At 37.5% G+C, this 23,995-nt stretch overlaps 1 protein-coding gene across 5 annotated transcripts in view; it reads left to right on the plus strand.

Moving 5' to 3' along the window:
• Positions 1–23,995, plus strand: part of LOC106065663 (sialin-like) — a 57,568-nt gene that overhangs the window by 20,223 nt on the left and 13,350 nt on the right. For 3 of the 5 annotated variants that reach the window (XM_056004680.1, XM_056004681.1, XM_056004682.1), the window contains exon 2: positions 13,104–13,196. In XM_056004680.1, the coding sequence (XP_055860655.1) occupies positions 13,133–13,196 (64 nt within the window). In that variant the 5' untranslated portion in view covers positions 13,104–13,132. Of the gene's footprint in view, positions 1–5,359; positions 5,673–10,242; positions 10,540–13,103; positions 13,197–23,995 lie in introns of those variants that run through there. The other 2 variants (XM_056004683.1, XM_013224543.2) reach the window with 2 other exon arrangements.

A 23,995-nucleotide genomic window follows, 5' to 3' on the forward strand; every position in this document is an offset into this window, starting at 1 on the left:
TCGATACAGTCGATGTAAGACGTGTGCGGCTCTGATTCGGTAGACTTGAGTACGACTTGGTTCAGCTTTGGGAGACCTGGAGCGACACTGGGAAGTGTGTCGTTGGTCTGTTCTGTGGAATACGGCTCGAGGAAAGTTGAGAAGAGAGGAATTGCAACGAAGTGAAGAGATGAATTGCAACGAAGTATAGCTAACTGTAAACTGACAGATATTGTACAGTCTTCTACGCTACATGTTACAGTAACGAATTGTTAGGGTTAATAGTCATTAAAGTTATATGATACTGAAAGTTTAGTCGTCAAGTTCTTTGCTGTGTTTTAATTTGTGTGCCAACTAATACATCTAGCCAGAAGATTCAGAAATACGTAACAATTGGTGTCAGAAGTGGGATTTTTCTGGCTAGAATGTGTTCCATCAAACTTCTTATTGAACTTGACATGAAAGAACTTAGACAAGAGCTTCGAGAAAGAGGTCTACAGCTTAACGGAAATAAGGAAACGCTAACAGCACGTCTCAGACAAGCCCTGTTGGAGGAAGATGAGAATCCGGACACTTGCCAATTTGAAATCAAACCTAATACGATGGAGCTCCTGAGAACTTTGCAATACAAAATGAACTCGGTGAAAGAGAGCATTAAGAAGATAGAATCAGAAATCAACACCAGATTTTCTTTATTTAACCAGTTGACTAAAGCCATGAATGAAAATGAACAAATAACTACCACGCCCAACAAGACAGAAGAACAAATAAAAGATCAAACGAGAATCATGATGAACGAGCTGCTGAACACCCAACAGTATCAGATTGAGTCGACTGATGAAAGAGCTACACCGTTGATGAACAGCGAACAATTGTCCAACCAAGGATGTGGCGATACAGACAATTACGATAGGGATGCTGGTGATGGTTGTGCTGTCTGTGACTGTGATAGCAAACCAAACGAATGTGGCCCACAAGAAATGAAAAGAGACGATAGCTGTTACTATTTCAACGAAAAGCAGAATGAGACCGCTGAAGAAACAATAGAAGAGACCTTTAGTTTGACCGAAGCTTTAACTACAGATAAACCTGATATGAGTACCTCAACCAGCCAAACAGATCAAGACAACGTTGGGTCTGCGTCCAAGCCTGTTGCTGTGGGCCTTAAAGACTTCTGTCTTCTATCTGCCAGTGTCTACGAGAGGAACTCGAAGCTTGATTATTGCACCCACGTGTTTGACAAGAACTGTACGTACGTAGCTTTACAAGAAGACTGTGAATGCCAAGAAATACACCAGCAAGGTCTGGACTTAACAGAAGCATGTCCAGCTGTCAAGATCAGCGCGAGAAGCCCTGGTGAAAGTCAAGGAAACACAATAGAATCTGATGCTGAAGTTGATGGACCTTTGCACGTTGAATGTTATCAACCTGCCCCACAGCCGAGTCCTCTAGACTCGGATGAAGGTGATGACGTGTTTGACAACTTGCCTTCAAGTGGACTTGCAGCTCATTCGCAAAGCACCCATCGAAGAATAATGCTGAAGCAACTTGTTAGATCAACAGTCTTGATGACTACAGCTATGAAATACAATGCCTTCCTATGTGCTAAGTCGCTGCCATCAGCATTGATCGACAGGAAAGCAAGACAACGACAACGACATCAACGCAACCAAAGAAATATCAAATTGAGGAGGCGGAGAAAGCGACATATGCAGAGTGCAACGTGGATGGCTCCAACAAGATCAAGATACAAACCCACCCCTTCTCCCACTGATAGACCCCCACCTGCATTTATGAAACTCCACAGCCCATGTTTTTAGAAAGATTCTGTCCGAAACCATAAACCAAAGAAGAAAGCCTTACGAATCAGTTGAAAGTGTGAAGCCACTAAAGAATAATCTAAGAACATTCCTCATTAGAATAGGTTTGATGAAGTATAACAGAGGTTTTAGAAGAACGATAATCAAGTCAGAAGCAAGAAGGACAGAACTAGTGTAAGATGCCAGAACTGTGAAGTGAGTAACCATCTGAGATAGAACTGTACAAATAAAACTGTACAAGAAGATCAACCCAACATCGTACAAACCCAAGTCAGTTACTGTTGTTTAAAAGAAGAGCATGTGAATATTGCTGTACTGTAATGAACCTGGTCATCTCTGAAGAAGCTCTGGAAAAAGATGCTTGAAAATGTATAACTCAGCGAGTGAAGCACGAACTTGTTAGAATGCTGATGAATTTTCTCGACAAGAGTGCCCAATGTCGTCATCTGAAGGTCGATGTTTCCATACCAAGATTGATGAAAACATTTGTGATGAACTGCTGAAAAAATGAGGATTTGGCTCCCATTCTTCTATGGAAAGAAGATGGACAACTGCCAGATTGAAAGAACATCTCTGAGAAGGGGGCAACCACCAAAGCTTCCTACTTGATCGTCGATCGATTTCATCAGTATCGTGATGAAGTAGAATCTGTTCGGGACGAACAGATCTAAGAAGGGGGCAGTGTTACAAATGAACAGTGATAGGTAGAGGTCAACGTATGACCCCGGCGAGATGACACAGCAGCTGGTGTTCCCTGGAATCTACATGTACAAACAAAGACAGGATGTGACGTGTCCACACGTGTTGTTCCAGGGGACGAACAGATCTAAGTAGGGGGACAGTTACTAATGAACAGTGACAGATAAAGGTCACTACGTGTGACCCCGACTTGATGACACTGCATCGAGTGTTTTCTGGAATCTACGTGTATAAATAGAGACAGGATGTGACGTTTCCTCACGTGTTATTTCAGAGGATACTAGCCGTGTTTGTGCAACTTTGGACAAGCGATTAGGGACTCTATATAAGCCAGAGAGTTAATGTGAAAGTCAGTCGTATGGAGTCGTATGGAGTCGTATGGAGTCGTGAGTGAGCCGTTACAGTCGATACAGACTATGTAAGACGTGTGCGGCTCTGTGGAAGAGAAATGTGTACGACTCGATGCAAGTTAACTAGGGTAGAGTTAACTGGAGTGGACTACTGTCGTTAAAGTCTATACAGCGAACTACAGTGGACTTGAGCTGTTACAGTCGATACAGTCGATGTAAGACGTGTGCGGCTCTGATTCGGTAGACTTGAGTACGACTTGGTTCAGCTTTGGGAGACCTGGAGCGACACTGGGAAGTGTGTCGTTGGTCTGTTCTGTGGAATACGGCTCGAGGAAAGTTGAGAAGAGAGGAATTGCAACGAAGTGAAGAGATGAATTGCAACGAAGTATAGCTAACTGTAAACTGACAGATATTGTACAGTCTTCTACGCTACATGTTACAGTAACGAATTGTTAGGGTTAATAGTCATTAAAGTTATATGATACTGAAAGTTTAGTCGTCAAGTTCTTTGCTGTGTTTTTATTTGTGTGCCAACTAATACATCTAGCCAGAAGATTCAGAAATACGTAACAGTATTAATGATATAATTATAGCTTAATTGTAATGCGGCCATTTTGAAGGATAAAGGTAAACATTTCCGAACAAAAAAAAATCAATCTAGTTTTTCATACTGAAAGGTCGAGATTGGTATATACATGGCGACCTATGAAGAAAGATAATGTAAATTTCATCTCTATGGTCGACGGACAACGAGGGTGTCACAAAGCCAGTACAACGACCAACGGACTTTACTTCCTCAAAGTATGTCAGGTACACATTAAGATTGGCTAGAGTCAGGGGTATCTAAAAGTGTTGAAGTTCAATATTCCAGTGTTTGCGGGAACTAAACTCGAGACCCATCGTTTTGGTAGCCAAGTGTTAACCATCTAGCCCCCACGCCCCACGAGATAGGTGTACTGAAGTCAAATTTTAGGACATTTCCTTACAACTTACTTAGCACTTATTATCTTCACCTGACTTGGCTAGCAGACGCCTAGCATTCTGTTAATTTGGCAGCAGTGCCAGAAATATCTGGCCATGAATAGAGCGAGTATTAGACTCTAAATGCTTACTACATTATCAAGACCATTCCCCGAAACGGAAAAAGCACCAAAAAGCCTTTAACTTGGTTTAAAAATACAGCTTATGACTAATCGTTCGGTCTTAATGTGAGATTGTTGTATTAAGTGAATCGTACTTTTTCTTTAACTGACACAATACAATGTTTCGATACTATGTTGTAATAAGTGGATCGTACTTTTTCTTTAACTGGCACGATACAATGTTTGGATACTATGTTGTAATAAGTGGATCGTACTTTTTCTTTAACTGACACGATACAATGTTTCGATACTATGTTGTATTAAATGAATCGTATTTGTTCTTTAAATGTCACGATACAGTGTTTCGATACTACTCACGATGGCGATATATGTACGAGACAGCGTGAGCTACTTTGCCGACGTTGAGTAGTGCACTTAAGGTCGTTGAACTAAAAGGGGGAAGAGCAAAATGATGAGATGTAGTTGCTTAGCCTCTCTAAATGGGAGTCCACCCCCCCCCCTTTTTTTTAAAATCTACAATCTCTTTATCTGTCCCTCTCTCCTCTTTCTTTCTCTGTCTACTTTGTGCCGTGTGCCGGACAATAAAATACAACATAGCATCAGCTAGACGAAACATACTCTGATACTCATTACCCTACGCTGGGCACAATATAATCTCTGCTGGGTGGAACATAAGCATCTACTGGACGCAACATAACCTCTACTGGACGCAACATAACACCTACTGGACACAACATAACATCTACTGGACACAGCATAACATCTACTGGACACAACATAACCTCTACTGGACGCAACATAACATCTACTGGACGCAACATAACCTCTACTGGACGCAACATAACCTCTACGCGACGCTACATAACACCTACTGGACACAGCATAACATCTACTGGACACAACATAACCTCTACTGGACGCAACATAACATCTGCTGGACGCAACATAACATCTTCTAGACACAACATAACATCTACTGGACACAGCATATATTGGACGCAACGTAACATCTACTGGACACAACATCTACTGGACACAACATCTACTGGACGCAACATAACACCTACTGGACGCAACATAACATCTGGTTGACACAACATAACATTTGCTGAACACAACATAACATCTGCTGTACACAACATAACATCTACTGGACACAACATAACATCTGCTGTACACAACATAACATCTACTGGACACAACATAAGCTCTGCTAGGCATATTAACCTTTGTTGAACACAAACAACGTATGTACTTTTACCACAGAATGAAACTAGCATATTATTGATTGTATGTTCTGGGTTTGGTGTCTTCCATCTCGGTGTGTACTGTGTACCAAGAAAAAATTGCTTTTTTTCAGACATGAAGTTGAGAAATAGAGCGTCTCAGACGTGTTCATGTATACTTGCTTAGACTGTGTGCCTGTGTGTCGATGTGTTGATTGATACACATGTATCACTTGTGAAACCACGCGTATTGTATGTTCAAGAGTCTCAATCTCACGCCTGCTTGTTTATTTGAAAGAATCCGGCTTAGTGAAATGCCAATGCTTGTCATTGTGATAGATCCAAATGGTGTACAGTTAATCACAAAGTTGAACTGCATTTCTATAGCTAATTAAAGGACAACTATGACAAAGCTTCCAACTGAAATAAACTTTTGTGCCATTGACATTCGAGGCACTATCGGACCTCTCAATTCGGATTTATAAATAATTCCAGGTAGTCGATTTCAGAATTCCATCGCAACATATTTATCTATTTTTCTGTTCAATATTGATTCCTTGTTAACTCCAACAGCAGCGTCCAAACTATACACAAGGTTCAAGCTGCTTAACTATATTAATTGTAAAGTAGCGATTTTGTGAGTTTGAATTACAATTCTTCTGCTCCGATACATCATATACTTCCATATGGGAAAGGAACAACTTGACGAAATGTCCTGCAGATATAAAATATGGCGTAAAAAAAGAAACGGATGAAACGACTGCCAAGTGGTCTTTGAAGAATACGATGATGACATTGAGTTTGGATATCAATGTATTTAGTAGGCTTTGGTTTTATTTGTGGCGTAGGTGTGTGTTGTTTATTCTATTTTGATGGAAATTTAAAGGAGTGCATCTTGTTCTAACTTGTTTCTTTTAACACGGAGGAGCTGCTAGTAATTACATTTATGGCGAAAAAAAAAGCTCAAAGCTGAACAAATCAACGTGAATCAACCCGAATTTAGTACCGATACCACGAATACAATCTTTATGGCTAAACGAAAATAAAAATCCCATATCCATCTTTGTTAACACAGACACAAAATGTGATTGTGCTCACCTTAGTTTACCTATAGGCTATATATTTAGTTTACTTAGACAATGAGATTTCAAAGGAGAATTCAGGTTAGGTTTTAAATGTTCAGTCGTGTCTACCATTTGTTTCTATTAATATTTTTAAACAGACATTATTTCTAAGCTGTTGTGTGTTTGGAAAGAAGAAGCCTGAGCTGACATGACATGCTTTGGTCTAAGCATCTTTCATATATATATTAATCTACTTTATCACTAAAATTTAAGTTGTTGTTTTTTAATGGAGCGGTGTAACTAAGTTAAGGTCTACTTACTTATAAGATCTTCTGTATTCTATTGCTACTGATTATTGAGACGAGAACAGTAACAATGACACTTTTTTTCCTAGGATATAAAAGTGATTCAAACGGAGTATTCTAATAGTCTTGAGACTCATTCAAGATTTGTTGTATCTTATACAGAGGCTTAGATGGTGCATTATGTCGCTGTCAAGCTTTAAGCTGGCTGGGTCAATGTGACAAATAGCGTGGCTCAGTAGATCTGTGTGCTGAGGTGGTTCAAGCTAGACTTGGGGTGTCCCCAGCCGGAGATAGATGTCCCCCATCGTCCGATAATGTTAATATAGTTTTTTTTTTTTGTTTGTAATGCATAGCGTGTGTTTCATACAGTGTGTGGGGGACTGCAGATGGGATGTAACACCTCTGTGCAAGTGCTCAGATTGTGCACGTTCCCCCTCCCACCTTGTTGTTTGGGATGATTGACAAGTACCGCACGTGCAGTAAGCAAACGTGAGCCTGTTGTCTTGGTTTCTCAGTCTTAACCAACGTATGGTGATTAGGACAAAAATACACGTGAGCTTAAGCCTTCTATTTTTGGCCTGGAGAAGCAGAGGCGTCGCAATAGTTGGTGACACCTTGTGCATTTAGCTACTTGTGTAACTTCCCCCCACAAACCCAACCTTACCAAACCAATCATTCCTACTGAAAGCGATCATTATTATAAACCTTGCTGAATTTAGTTCGGATAACTTACTAAGTCGGGTCTTTAAACAAGAAAAATAAATATAAAAAACATACTTTAAAAAAAAAAAAACAAGGTTAAAAAGACAGATTGTGTGGAAACACAAACTCAAAATCGGCCCCAATAGGCAGGTTTCAATATTTTCAGCAAGAATATCAGAAACTATGAAGTACTAACTATCAACAACGACAACCCTTTCTCCGTCGATACAAAAAGAAGAGACGTGCTGGTGTCGAAAGTGTTGCCGATACTGTTAGTTCGACCAACCACTTGGATACAGACATTTATTAATGCTATTATTATGACATTGTCCATATTCATATGTATTTAATGAACTGATAGTTATGAAGATTAAGTTAAATGTGAACCTGGCCTAACTGATGTTATTGAATGATTATCTAATTGATCTAATTTTTTTTGTTAAGGGCCAATCTCTCAATCAAAGACTCAGCAAAGAAAAATTTCCATTTTTTAATAACAACTTTAATCCTGGCATTGCACATCACGTGTTTAATATGAAACAATAGGCCTACGTATTAATTGTTTTTTTAAACTTTATTTCACTTATACTCATACTAGATTTTTTCTCTTTAAAAAAAAAGAAACATTTTTTTGAAAAAAAAAATTAAAACCGTTTGCATAAATGTGTTTAAAATATGCTTAATAGCTATCTCCTTTTTACAATTCATAGTGAATAGTTGTAACAATGTGTTTTCACACAACTGTCTTTGTAACCTTGTTAGCAATTGTTTTTGTTTAGCGCAATTTCATGATTAGAGCTTTCTCAATGCTCTATGATCCTAACCCTTGTATGGACCAGTTGGGAAGTGAGGGGGATCGAGAAACAATGGTGTATCTGTGGTGAATGTTACCGTGATGGCGTGATCGCATTTTAAATGCATTTTATTTAAAAAAGAAATGTACGACTTGAAATTGAACTCCAAGACTCAAGCCCCCTAAAGCAAAGGCTCATGCTAATACACTAACCACTGTGCCAGCGAAGTGCTTATGAAAATAGATTTTATACTATATCTATTGTTAGTTTCGAACTTTTAAGTGACGCCTAATAATCTACACAAAGTATAATGGGGAATAATTCTGCTTATTCCACCACATCTGTCAGGTACACTTTCTTTCCTTTGTTCGAGATACCAAACACAATAATTAAATATCAAAAGTGAATTAACGAATTGGATTTTTTTTAAAATTGATTCTTCTTTTTTTCGGTAAAAAAAATAATTGAGGCAAATTTCAGCTTGATCCGACACTGGGGAGAAATAACGTTTACAAACTTGTTATCAAACAGAGCGAGTTGATATAAGCTTTGTCAAAATATTTCTTTTGCACCTAATCACCATATGATGGGTGTCACTCGGTGTGGTCCTCACCCCTCACCTCACGAACTGATTGATATTAAAATTATATAAAAAAAAAAAATACCAAAAAAAAAGGGGAGGGGGTTGGGGGAAAGACGAGTTCTCATAACTTTTTACCGTCAGGGAAGTTTGAGATCTCCATAGATCACGTACACAACAATCCAGAAGAGTGACATTGGGAAAGCTAAACTGTGTATTGCAATGCTTCCCCCCCCCCCGCTCTTTCCAATAAATGTGCTTCGGTTTCATTGCAAGCCTGTGAATAATGAGCTGTGTATTTGGTACTACGCATGAGTATAGGTCATAGGTCAAGTCAGATCAAGGACATGTATATATTGTAGATTATTGTCTATAGGTAGGCTAAATAGCAGCAACGCTTCTTCTACACATAGTCAGCCATCTTTATGTTTGAGCTGTGGCCGTGGGCTGATGCTTTCTTGTCATAGACCTTGTTCCCTTTGCTTGGCCACTTTGTACTTGAAGACTCGTCGGATTGTGGCCACTTTGTACTTGAAGACTCGTCGGATTGTGGCCACTTAGTGCTTGAAGACTCGTCGGATTGTGGCCACTTAGTAATTGAAGACTCGTCGGATTGTGGCCACTTAGTACTTGAAGACTCGTCGGATTGTGGCCACTTAGTGCTTGAAGACTCTTCGGATTGTGGCCACTTAGTACTTGAAGACTCGTCGGATTGTGGTCACTTTGAATAACAAAAAGTTTCCCAACACAGGATTGATGAATGAGTTCTGTTCCACTGTGATTCCCTCCCCCCTCATTTTTCTTTGTTTTCCCCGCCCGTAATGTAATCCTCGAAAGACTAGGGACAAGTTGTTATTATGCCAAATGTTTTATTGTTAGATTTGAATCACTTTGAAAAAAGTTGTCAAACGGAGAAATAATCAATAGTTGGCAGCAAGTTTGTCAAAGAAGTGTGCGCCAAGGTAATCATGTTGTGGGAGATAATTTGGACATTTATAAATAGAACAATCGAAGTTCCCCTCTCAGACCTTGTGATCTATGGGGCAGATGATGTAAAGGTCATCTGTTCCTGTGGCCCACGGTTAACGAGGTTGTCATGTGGCCAGCACAACGACCAACCGCCTTTACTTTCCCCAACTAGTGTCAGAGCTGGGTGGACTCAGAGCGTGACCTCCGTCGAAGGCACCCTAAAGATCCCGAAGGTAAACATCCCAGTCTTCACAAGGATTCGAGCCTGGTATCCCCGGTTCGGAAGCCAAGCGCCTTATCACTCAGCCGCCGCGCCTCCAAATAGAACAAAGGCCATGTCAAAATCATTGATTGGTAAATGAGTATGTGGGTAACTCTATGAACCCCTTTCCCCCTTTTTCGGGTTCCATTGAGTACATATGCTTTATGCTTAAAATTGTTAGAATAGTTAGTCTTTCCCCCTCCACACCTAATTAATACCCACTCGTCTCTCTCTCTCTCTCTCTCCCGTCCCATCGCTGTCACACATATTCGCTAACCCAGATTGTTTGAAGTATTGAGAAAATGCTAAGGTGTTGTTTAGATCAAGATAAGAGACCAAATCTCAGACCAAATCAGAGTTTAATAAATAGGACCAACGTTTTTTGTTTTTTCTTGCGTACTTTCGGGTTCGAAGTTTGCTTTTTATTTTTATCTCAGGTCACTCAGAGTAGCTGGATTTTTTCAGTGCTAGATTTACTCATAAATTCAGACCTAAATTTGAGCCCTAAAAACAATTTTGACTTAGTTAAAGATTAAGAGGCAGGGCTAAGATTGAGTAGTAGCCTAAGCCCGTGCAGTTTTCTCGGAGAATGATGTTCTAATGTTATTTAGATCTAATCTGTTTCTTAAGTTGTTCTAATTTTGGATTACTATATTCGCTGCCATACTTACAGATCTGATAATACAGTAAGTCTTAGATTTATTTGAACCAAGTTTTGATTCTTTTGAAATGTCTTATTGTGTAGGGAATATAGTAATAACCATGGTTGTTTAAACCGTGTAATTGTAACACATTTCACATCCTTCAATCAATTGCGAATTGTATTCATCAAAAACAAACAAAGTAAAAAACAATAATAAGCTTACATTAAGTGTATCAATTAGTTTGGATCAGTCATGTAATTAAATTTGTTATAGATCTAGACTAACAATAATAAATTTGTGTGATTAGAAATATTTTTTACCAACTGTTTTTTTTTAGAGCAATTTCATACTTTTAGCTTTCTCAATACGCTTTCATCCTATGATTTGTCTGGACCAGTTGGAAAAGAGATGGGCGGGGTATATGGGTGATCGCTTTTTAAAAAATAAAAAAAAAAGGGGAACGACCTGAATTCGAACGCGGTAACCACTCTAGTAGCGAAGAGTCTATAAACATGGAAGATTTTATAGTATTGTTATAAACCTGGTGGTGACACAGATGGGGGGGGGGTAGCAGTATGTGTGTGTTGTCATCCGACGTAAATCGCCCCAGGGCAGCTAGATGAGCGGTCAACCGTGACTAGCCGAGACCGTCAACTGCGATGTTTGGCGAAATATCAAGAAACATTCAAAATGAATAGTACTCAGGCCAGTCACGTCAAATATAGTCGGGTGACCACCCAGAAGGGTCGAGCGTTGTTCCGTCCGGTTCTAGAAGGCCATTAGGGACCTTATATAAAGATCGAAGGTATCAGAGTCGAGTCAGTCACAACTTCAGTACGTTACGACAGAGTTTATCAAGGTACAGCAAGCCAGTAGAGTTCTTGCTACATTACGGAGTTGATACGGCGGTTCAGATATCTAGAATATTGTACAGTTAGTGTTACGCGTTGTCAATAGTACAGTATTGGCTGTAATTTATTGGACATTATAGTTTTACGTTAATTTGGGTACCCGAGTTGTCAAGTTCTTTAAGCTGGTAGTCAGTGGTGCGGTTGCAGAGAGCCTGAATAGTGAGATTACTTACAGTTGTTTCTATTTCATGTTTGTGTTCATTAAGTCTCAAAAGACAATCTATAAGGGGGAATTATACTACCACTTCAGTCAAGTACAAATTGTTTCCCTTGTTTGAGATGCCAAACAAAATAATTTATTACCAATAGTTAATTAACTAATTATTTAATTTCTTCTAATTGATTCTTGTGTTGTCAGGCAAAATAAATAACTCTGCAAAATTTCAGCATGATCCGAAATTGGGTGTGGGAGAAATAACATACAAACTTTTTACCAGACAGAGTGAGTAGATTTAAGCTTTGTAAAAATACAATAAAATAAAATTATGGGAACTGATTCCTCTCTGATGAATACATTAGTTAACTTTTTTTTTTTTGGGGGGGGGGAGGGGGGGGGTTCCAAGAGACTAACTAAAGACCAGCTGAAATGTAGGCTCTAAAATAAAATGCTTTCCTGTTTCTAAAATCTAGTTTTGGTGGTGTGAGTCTTAAAGGAGTAATCTCTCTCTACTTAGTTATCTTTTTCTTTTTGTAACTCTGCCCCCCCCCTTTTTTTTTTAAAACAAACAAACTCTGGCACACACCCTTCTTTAACAATTAAATTATATTTATGATTAATCAACGTGATAGCACTGTGACTGAGTGGTAAATTCCCTCGTTTACCGATCTGAATGTCATAATTTCAAATCATGATCAAATCTTTTGGTTAAAGCCAATAGGGGTTGTTTATATGCATGCCTAAACTCTGAACCCTTTTAATGGGCGGCTACTTTATGTCGGAGTAAGTAAATGTGACAGGCCACACAGTGCTCTTGCAAACTGTTTAACTCTTTGAACTCCACTAGATTAGCTTTTAAACTCTCTCACGGAAGCTTTTAGTAAACACAACAGCACCACTGTTAGTGATCCAGAGAAAGATTGATTTGATTTCTTCCCGTGGACTCCCAGGACGTGGACTCGGGATGTTCTCTTGCCACATCTACTCTTAATGACCAACCTCTAGCATGTTAATGTTTTTTTTATAGTATGGATGATCTGTGGAGGGTTTTGTACCAGTTGTACGTCATGTATTCTTCAGCAAAAGAACTTTTTACAAAGCTTATATCAACTCTGTCTGCGTGTCTGGTAAAAAGTATGTACATGTTATTTCTTCCACTCCCAATCTCATATCAAGCTGAAATTTTGGACAATTATTTAGCGAGTTGAAAAAATAAGCACATATGAAGATCTAAATTTTATGAATCTAGGAAATGTAGGCACTGAAAATTTAGCAACCGGTACATTGTGCACCTTTTGACAAGGCGGAAAATTCGTCTGGTGCCTAAATTACCGGTGCCTATAATTCCAGCACCTAAATTACTGGTGCCTATAATTCCAGTGCCTAAATTTCCAGGTGCTGAATTTTATATAGAACTGTTTTTCAAACTTCGACTTTATGTGTATTTTTATTTTTTGAAAATAGTTTAATTTCTGAGTTAAACTTCTGTTATATAATGATCGCTATTGTTTTCACATTTTAACTTCTTTTATTCACAGAGGCCGTTTGTTCCCCCCTTCACTAAACCATGGCTATATCAAAGGAGGCCGAGGCTCTGACAGACAAAAAAGATGACACTGACTGGTCTAAGGGTAAGTTTCTTTTTGATACATACGTCAAATAAAACAGAACTGGCCGCGTTGGCTATTGGTTATAGTCAAAGAAAACTTCCCTTTTCAGACCTTGCTATCTTTAGGGCAGATAATGTAAAGGTCATCTGTTTCTGTGGCCTACTGTTAACGAGAGTGTCGTGTGGCCAGCACAACAACCAACCGCCTTTAATTTTCCCAAACTAGTAACCCATTACAGCTGACCAAAGATCCCAAAATTATTATATTACCCTAAGATCCCGAAATTAAAAATATCTGTCTTCACCAGGATTTGAACTCGGAACCCTTGCTTTACGGCCCAGCTACCCCTCCTCCTAATGAGTTAATCCCTGTTTGTTATTCTATTACCCATGAACCACTGAACTAAGTGAAAAAATTACTTCCCTTAGGAATATAATCTCATTACTCTCTTTGATAGGTCAGTGAGAACAAAGAAAATATGTTTTACCAATGTTGGCCACAATTCTTCAGCCATACATATTACTTATTGCAAAATTAACACTACGTTGCTAAAAGTGAATGGCAAAAAAAAATTAATATATATCTATACAATTTGATACACGTTTATCAACGTTTTTCAATGAAATTTAATGGGGGAGTGGTGTGGGGGTGGATCTTTTTGAGAGAGTCGTGCATCAAGATCGGTTACCATATTTGGTGAAATCGTTGGTATCACTGAAATAAGTGAATTATCTGTTCAAAGTGAAACGTTAGGTGTGTAAATAAATACATTAAACACATTTATTTTTGGTCAAGATTCTTCGAGTGTTGTCACATGGTTCAGAATAAAGGGACTTAATTGAATAAAATCATATTCCCTGTAGCCTTGAAACTTTTTAAAATTCGAACTTCATCGCCATTTCCTTCGAAGATTACATTTAGATTAGATTTGTTTTTAACTCATTGCAATCTAAAGTCTCTCCAACATTATAGTTTGTTTGGTGATACGTTCATAAATGTTAATCCTCGTTAAAAGCAAAATATTAATAGCAGGTTTGCATTTCCCCAATTCAGAAACCGGACCTGCACATAATTTTCTACTTTTTATAGTAGATTAAAAATCGGTTAGTCAATGATTTATTATTTAAATACTTCTTGAACGCTGAGCTCCAAACCTTTTTAAGTTTTCTTCCTTTATCTATCTATTCTTTGAGCAACAGTAATCTTATAGATATTTTCTTAACGCTCTTGATAATGTTTATTTATTTTTTGCCTTTTAAGGCAACGTATAGACCTATTATTAGTCTATTTAGTAGTCAGCAATTTACAAACAAAAAATGCTTATTGCTTATGTTATTGGGCTCACTGCCTGAATGACAACACACAATGGTGGGACTCTACTGTATTAGGATTTACTTGGCCTTGGTATATGTCATTCTATCCTCCCCCCCCCCCCCCATTCTCTCTCACTCTCCTTCTCAATGTGACTTTTTCTCATTTATTTCACTAATCCCTCTCTCTCTCTCTCTCTCTCTCTCTTGTGTCTTGCACTCATTTTTCTCCCTCGCCTGTCTGGAAGAGCGAGTATCGCAAGGTCGCCAGTCTCTCTCCCTTCACATTGAGCCAAGGTGAAGGCCAAGGTCTAGGTGACTAGAAACTGCTATTCTGTGCACATAAACAGATTGAATGATAGAAAATATATTCATTCCGTCCCCCTTCCCCAATTGTCTTGATTTCATTGTTCATCCCTGCATCTTTTATTTCTTCCCCTGCTGCACAGTTAGCGCTCTTTACGTCTGATTGAAATGGCATGTTAATTCATTGCTTATTAATACACCATACATGAGGCGGGTATCAGATGGTGGGCATTATTTTTGTTTTATTTGAGCGAACATTGCTTTAAACTGTAAATAAAAACATATGCCAGCATTTTTTTTAATTGCCAAGTGTTTACGTAAATCTGGAGGAGTGGTGAAGCACTACATATTGATTCCTCGAGACGCCCTTCTCTATTGTTATTATATAACTATGTGTTTATGTCTGTGGATTGCATAGCTACTTTAAAATGTATTCTTAAAGATTAGTTTAAATGTTTATGAAATATGCATATATTTTGTACTTATAGTTTAAAAAAAAAGGCAATGAATTAAAAATATGTTGGGGATGCAGAGCAGAATTCATGGTACACAAGGTCTAGCCTTAGCCTCCCCCCCCCCCCCCCCCCCAAAAAAAAATAAATTTCGGAGTGAGTTTGTTTTGAATATGAAATTATTATTGCACTATCTTCATAATTCTTAACTGTATATCAGTTGAACCATCTTGATATCTGAAAATCATAGTTGGCACAAACCTATATAGGCTTAGGCTATATCTGGATTTATAAATGGTCATATGTATCTCAAATAGCTTACGGCCATATGACGTCTAAGTCCGGTCCTGTGGGGAATTTTTTTAAAAATAATTTCAAGAGCGATAGGGATTTCAATCATGGTATGACCTAAGAGCCAATGCGTTCAATGTTCACACCAACATGGTAACATCTGCTGATTATAGCTTGAGTCAATATATATCTGTATCATCATAAATTTTTAGTTCAAAGGTCACAAGCTTAGCCAGAGCACTTGTTTACTCTTGTGTAGAATATGTTTGCTAAAAATGATAGTCTGTTGCGTAGTTATTAGTACAGTTGATTTTTTATAAATACAACATAAGCGACTATAGGACATGGTAAAAAAAATGTATGAATACATGGAGGCGCGGTGGCTGAGCGGTAAAGCGCTTGGCTTTTGAACGTTTGTTGGGGGGGGGGGTCGAATTTCGGTGAAGACTGGGATTTTTAATTTCGGGATCTTTGGGCGCCTCTAATGTACCTGACGTTAGCTGAGGAAAAGTAAAGGCGGTTGGTCGTTGTGCCGGCCACATGACACCCTCGTTAACTGTGGACCACAAAAAACAGATGACCTTTACATCATCTGCCCTAAAGACCACAAGGTCTGAAAGGGGAACTTTACTTTTAAATACATATTTTAAACAAGTGTGGCTCTTTATTAGGGCATCAGAGACCTATCCAATTTCGGTTTGGTAACTTGAGGTCTAGTAGTTTTTTTTAAACAGTAGGGCCTACACTACACTAGTATCTTGTTAGTAATTATGTTGACAACATTTTGAGGAAGTTGATTTCCTGGTTTGTGAGAGTCTCAAACACTTAAGAAATGTAAATACTGCTACAAACTGCTACACTTGAACGTGCACTCCATTTATGTTGAACACTACCCATGGCCTGCGGATTGGATCTGACTCGCCAATGTTGTTTATGACTTAATGTTTTTTTTTAGTTGTATTTTTAGGAGGATCATAAGCCACGGCTGTTTACATAATTGGGTGTAATGCGATGTTTAAATGGGAGTGGGTTGTTTATTATTATATGTACCGGTAATATAATGTTTAAAAAGAATGTTCATTTAATGGGAGCGTTCATTATTAACTGCAAAGCGATGTTGAAATGGGAGTGTTTATTGTTCTGTGTACCATTATGTTGAAATGGGAGTGTCTATTGTTCTGTGTACTATTGTGTTTAAATGAGAGTGTTTATTGTTCAGTGTACTGTTATGTTTAAATGGGAGTGTTTATTGATTGTTTTGTGTACTATTGTGTTTAAAGGAGAGTGTTTATTGTTTTGTGTACTATTGTGTTTAAAGGAGAGTGTTTATTGTTTTGTGTACTATTGTGTTTAAAGGAGAGTGTTTATTGTTCTGTGTACTATTGTGTTTAAAGGAGAGTGTTCTGTGTACTGTTATGTTGTTAACTGGGAGTGTTTATTGTTCTATGTACTATTGTGTTTAAAGGAGAGTGTTTATTGTTTTGTGTACTATTGTGTTTAAAGGAGAGTGTTTATTGTTTTGTGTACTATTGTGTTTAAAGGAGAGTGTTTATTGTTCTGTGTACTATTGTGTTTAAAGGAGAGTGTTCTGTGTACTGTTATGTTGTTAAATGGGAGTGTTTATTGTTCTATGTACTGTTATGTTGTTAAATGGGAATGTTTATTGTTCTGTGTACTGTTATGTTGTTAACTGGGAGTGTTTATTGTTCTATGTACTATTAGGTATAAATGGATGTGTTCTTCGATGCAAAAGACAGAGCGTAATGGCGAAAGACGGTCAAAAGATCTTGCGTGGTGCCCCAGCGGTCCAACAGACTAAGGGATAGGTGAAGGTTCTTCGATATTTGTGGTTATGGAATGTTTCAACGAGGGGTATTAATTGTCGCATATTATGTTTATTAGGCGCATGAGTAACAGCTTAACGCAGTGATTGTTCTCTCGTTAATGGCTGTTTGCTGTGCTAAAGAATTGAAGTCGCAGTGAAAGTGGCGTCACAAATATGGGCAGTGCTTTTCCACACATGCATTACTATTGCATCACTCACACACACATCAGTTTTTAAGTCAAGGGACAGAATCAGACCATCGTTATTTCTATTTGACAGTCACATCGAGTTCGTGCATATTGTAGATAGAAATACATCACTCATATATTTTATATTTAATTGCAATTTGGTCAGTTTTGTGTTGTTTCTTTTGTTATCTCCCTTAGTCGTCATTTGTATTGCCACTTGTTTCTTTATGAATAAGTTTTCTTTGGTATAAAGAGGCCTGACAGATGCACAGCTCGCGGGCCACGGTTCCAGTGGTGCCCACCACAAACATAACGTATTTTTTCTTTCAGGAAAAGGTGTTTATTTATTTCTTACGGTCGAAGAGCAAATTCACAGACTCCTTAACGACTTATTGTGTTTTACAATTACCCTATCAGTACAGAAGTACTATAGACGTAACCGGTATTTAAAAAAAAAAGGAAAATATCGCCTTGTTGGCCATTCTATACATTACCAAGTCTAGAATCGTACAAATGTTTTCATTTCTTAAAAAGATCGTGTATGTTAATTTGTACGTTTTGTTTAAAAAAATTGAATTCCATATAAAACCCAGATCTAGAGATATATCTTCGTTTAAGTATTTTTTTGTTACTTCTGCTAAACTACTCTTAGGAAGGTGGCTGACCTCAATGTTTTTGTTACTTCTGCTAAACTACTCTTAGGAATGTGGTTGACCTTAATGTTTTTGTTACTTCTGCTAAACTACTCTTAAGAATGTTTATGCTAGTATAAATAGACCCATCTTTTTTTGTCAAGGATGTGGCCAGGTATCGGTTTAAACTGTTGGCTAAAAGCTAATTATTTAAATAAGTGCGGTCTTTATAACCTGGACAAAGAACCGAAACGTTAAAGCCCCTCTGCGCCCAGCAACAACAAAATAAAATAAATGAATAGATAAATTGACACTAATGTAACTTTATTTTATACCTAGATCTATTTAATTATCTAACTACATATCTACGTCTTATGCCACTTACTAATTTTTTTGTGACTGATGGCTAGAGCGGTTGTGTCGGCCAGTCTGACGGTTCAAATCTGGCCGGCGCCCAAGACAACTTAAATGTTACCCATGCGGCCCTCAGCTGGTCTTCTAGTCGACATGCCTAGTAAAGAGATTGCTCTCTACATGTACGTACACAAAATCTGGCCAAGTCACCTTGTACTCATTGTGTACACCCTTGAACTGTTTGTACCCGTGTGCTGGGAGGGAGCGTACAGAGGGGAGGGGAGATGTACTACACAGAAAATGGGCGGAGACATTGTTTTTTATAACGACATTCAAGGAAAGATTTTTGTGCACTGGCTGTGACTGTCTTCTATCATCGACACTGACATCAATATTAGCATCGACTTCTTTCCATGAGTGATTCAATATGAAATGCTAATATTAATTATTATGACTGATTTAACCATTTACAAATAGATTGGATAAACGCCACTGATTGATTAAACTGGAATATAGATTTACCTTTTGACCTTTTCAAAGGGAAATATGGCAATTGTATCGTTTTATTACCGTTACCCTAAACAACAACAAATAGCTATAAAAATAAGAAACATAAAATAAACAACAATGAATCTACTGTCAAATCACATTATACTTGTCTAGCCAGTTTTTTCAATTCGAGGTAACGGAGGTGTTTTTTTTTAAAGCTTGTTTTGTTTTTTGCTTATGCACCAAGCATCTCGTACTAAGACAAGTGTGGGGCCTACATGTTTGACTTTGACGCACCTAAACAATGTTTCAAGGTTCTAGTTAGATCTCAGTCTCTAGGAAAAAAACATGCGATCATCGTTTAAAACTGAAGAAAATGAAAGAGAATTAGACATTAGTTACTTTATTTTTAAGAATAAAAAACAACTTACAATATGATACGATTTGTATGAAAAAAAAATAAGGTTTGAGATTTACAAAGAAAAGAAGAACTAGATCTATAAGCCTACTCTTGGGGGAAAAAAGTTTTTGTTTTGTTTTGTTTTTTAATAATTATGTTCCCAGAGTTCGTCAGCTTTGAATAACTGGTTTAGAGCTACAGTGTAAACTAAAGGTTAAACTATTGAAGATGATCGATAGACAGACTGTTAAAAACACACCAACAAGTGCTGACCTGTTTTTAAGACATTCAGTGGACAGATCAAAGTTAAAACTTACCAGTACTTTGAACCCATTTCTCTGACTTCGTGTTGATACTGGACCAAAGTTTGTTTTTTTTCTTTTGTAATGTTTTTTTCTCTTGTAAGCAATTTGACCTAAGTCTTAACTTGGAGCTTCACACATCTCTCTCTCTCTCTCTCGGTGTCTCTCAGTCTCTCCACAACAACCTATCCCCTCTCCTAGATTTAGATTTAAATTGATTCTCATAAATTAGATCAGTGTTTCCCAAACTTTTTTCTTAACGTATCACTTCGCACATTCTGAGTATTTAGCGGAACACTTTGCTTATTTTTTAGATACACTAGAGGGTTCCGAGGAACACAGTTTGGGAAAAAATGAATTATAGCTGCTGAGCATGGATGCCTGGTTGTGAGGTCGTTTCGATGGTCTCGGGTTCATACCCATTCCCGCTGCCACACCTCGGCGTCCTGCATGAGGTTTGGGGCTGTTTGGGCTTGGAACTAGATTATCTCCAACTTTGAAGGAACATAAGAAACATGTAAAACATTTCACAAAACAACAACAAAAAAAAAGCAACAAACAAACAAAAAAAATTAAAAAAAAATAAAACATAGCAATAAAGTGACATAGTTGGATTTATCTCCCAGTTTGATATCAAAGACTTATTAAGACAAAAACCTTTTGAGGAATGTGATTTTTTTTTAACTACATAAAAAACAGTGGGAGAATATTAAGAAATGTATAACATTTGAGTAATGAGTGTACAGGAAACATTTATAGACTCTGATAAACTGATAACCATTTTTTTTACGATATTAAGTTTGTCAAAGTGTTTTTAAAAATTGGGTTACGCCTTCATACATTTACTCCATTGATGTGTGCACAGTTTGATTAATCGATTAATCGATAACAAGTCAAGGAATAGATTTTACACGAAAATGAGACTCGATGTCTTTTCAAAAAAATCTAGGTCATGTTTGTACATGTCTTTACATTTTATATGCGAAAATTCTTTATTTTATACGTAGATCTGTTTAGCTAATTAAATATCTACGTCTTATGTAACTTACAAATGTTCTTGTGGCTGAGGGTAAGGGTGGTTGTGTCGGCCGATCTGAGGGTTCAAATCTTAGTCTGGCTGACTGCGATTTATAGTCGCAACTATTTATGTTTCAGAGTCTATTCTGTCTCGAGAGCTTGACCAAGAGCCAACCCTCTACCAGAATTCATTCTGTCTTAGTGTCTCTAAATATAAGACCCTGTTTCATTTAGAATGTCCTGCCTCAAATATACCTCTGACTCAGAATACGCATTATTTCGTGTCTTGGAGTTCGTATTAACAGTATAGATTACTATAGCTAATAATAATTTAATTTATATAGTCATAATAGTGCTATTAACAAACAAATTAAGGCTAAAGACGCCTAAAAACATATGAGTCAATAGAAACGAATAGGCCAATAATCTAATCTTATTACAGACGTACCTTCAAATAAGATAATTAGGGACTGTTCGAATCCACGTGTTATTGTAGTCGTGAATGTTAACTAGAGACTTAGGGTTATTTATAAAGTAAGTAAGTAAAGTACCCTCTTTCAGACCTTGCGATCTATGAGGCAGATGATGTTACGGTCATCTGTTTCTTTGGCCAATGGTTAACTAGCAGGGTGTCATGTGGCCAACACAACGACCAATCAACTTTACTTTCTTCAACTAGTTAGGTACGCGTTAGAGTTGGGTGGACTCGGAGCGTCCTTAAAAATTCCGAAATTTAAAATCACAGTCTTCACCGAGATTCGAACCCGGGACCTCTCGATTAGGAAGCCAAGCTTTTTTTTTTTTTTTTTTTTTTTTTTTTTGTAAAGGCTGGTCTCACAACGTTCTTGTTATCTTGATTCACTAACAGGAAGAGTAATAACAAGATTTAATCTTTTTTTCGTGATGCAATTAGGGCGCTTGAGAAACAGCTTTAGTTCAATTTATTTATGACAATTCGAATTTGGAAGCGCCAGTTCTGCACTCAGGCCCCAGTAGACCCCACAAAGTAATGCTTTTGTTCGAGTAGAAATAAGAGTTGGTTCAGGCTGAAATCAAGTAGACCTACAACGAGTCAAGTGTAACAATATCAACACCATTCTTGCGTACCCAATTAGACCTGAGGGGTTGATCACATGATTAAATCAGTTGCCTTCTATTGTCGTCTGCTTACCAGGCGATCTCTTTGTGATGACTTCAGCAGAATTATATCGGATCTCCTAAATGGCGATGACTTGATTTTGTTTCAAGAAATTAGTTTTTAAAAATGTCGTCAGCAATTACTTATTATTTTAATACAGCCCGACTACAGCCGGTTTATGGTTGTCCTTGTAGGTCATAGCTTTCTGTAAGCAAGAAATGTTTTAGCGTTTTACATAAACACATACATACACAACAACGTCACTCATTTTCTTTAGTATTTTGATTGGTTTAAATTTCATCTAGTGATGGTTTAAATTTCATCTAGTGAGGTCATTGGTGAGATGTAATAAAACACAATCACTAATAGAAACAGTTCCCAGACAGACAGACAGAATGAGTTGATATAAGCTTTGTAAAAAGGCGAATGACTTCGAGACCAGTTATAACTGTAGAATGATGTATATTACCTGGCTGACTAGTTATGACCCACATAGTATGCCACATCTGACTGGTTTTGTGATGTTTTATGTCTTACAACAATATGAGGCATGCACAGCTGACTTTATTTTCTATATTGATGTTAGTTAAAATTAGTAAGTCAGCAATGATTTCAAAGAAATATATGTATAGGTCTATAGCGTCCACGTAGCAATTTTTTTTTAGATTCCTAATACATCAAGTCATTTGTTAGCACTGCCTGTATAGTGTAGACAACATTAATTATTGATTGAAGTGTTGTCCTGTAATTATATCCATTAGATATTATTAAACCCTGCATGGTAATATATCTGTGTAGGTAATTAGGACCTATATTAGACCCTGTATGTATATATCTGTGTAGGTAATTAGGGCCTGAATTAGACCCATTTGGTAATATATCTCTGTGTACTGACAGATTTTTTGTTTTAAATTTTGAAATTAGTCTTATTTGCTGTGTGATTATGACCTCGTTTTGAACGATTGACTGCTTTCTAGCCCTAGATGTAAAACTTGAACCAAGAGACTTCACGGACTGTTTCACAAGGCACTGACTTTGTCTACAGTTGTAATTCCTTAGGAACCGTTCAAATAATTAGCCCACATTATGCAAAGGGCGTAGTGACGGTGAAGGATGTCCTTTGCATATTAGTATAAGTCTAACATAGGTCTTCCTTGTTCTGTACAACTTTTTGATTACTTCCAAACACAATTTCAATGTCTAATGAAATAAGTAACACAACTAACAAGACAAGTGTTTCTGTTTGGGAAAGACATATTTGGAAAAACAAATAGTAACACTTTTGAGTTGTTTACTTTGGAATGGCAGTTGTTTTTTTGTTTTTTTTGAGTCACTAACTTTTTACGCACCCCCCCCACACACACAAACAAACAAACAAAAAAAAAAAAAGGTCACAAAAATTTTTTTGGAAGACTAACGTTTCATATATTAGACTGAAGAATTGATTCATAGCATTAGGCTACTTAATTATGTGGACTGAAACTATGCTTTCAGTCTAGTTTATAAAATGGCAACAGTACAAGTAATCACTCTGGAGAAAAAAAGCTTACAGTACAATTTCTCAATGAGGCCTAAAGCTAATTACATTTCAAATGAGGCCTACAGATTATTACATTTCAAATGAGGCCTACAGACTATAGCATTTCTTACTGAGGCCCACAGATTATACTAGAGCTTTTAACATTTCGTAATGAGACCCTACAAATTATATCATTTCTTAGTGAGGCCATACAGATAATATTACGTAGTGAGGCACTACAGATTGTTATATTACATTTGATACCGCTGTTATGCGGATAGGATTGTTTGTTATTTCTTGACTTGTAGCACTAACAAGGAGTGCAGTATTATTATTATTGTAGTAAAATAAACTTTATATTTGTCTGCTGAAACGGACTTAAGTCAGTTTATAGTATTTGTCTTGTCACGTGTCAAGAGTACTTCAGGAGGCAAGAACCCAGCATTACACTACATTCGCATTCTTCAACATTACACCATTTAACATCATTTACAGGCCCACAGATTGTTATATTACGTAGTGAGGCCCACAGATTGTTATATTACGTAGTGGGGCCCACAGATTGTAACATTTCATAGTGAGGCATACAGATTATAT

Source organism: Biomphalaria glabrata, chromosome 11 (genome assembly GCF_947242115.1).
Source record: "Biomphalaria glabrata chromosome 11, xgBioGlab47.1, whole genome shotgun sequence".
NCBI classification, from domain to species: Eukaryota; Metazoa; Mollusca; class Gastropoda; family Planorbidae; genus Biomphalaria; species Biomphalaria glabrata.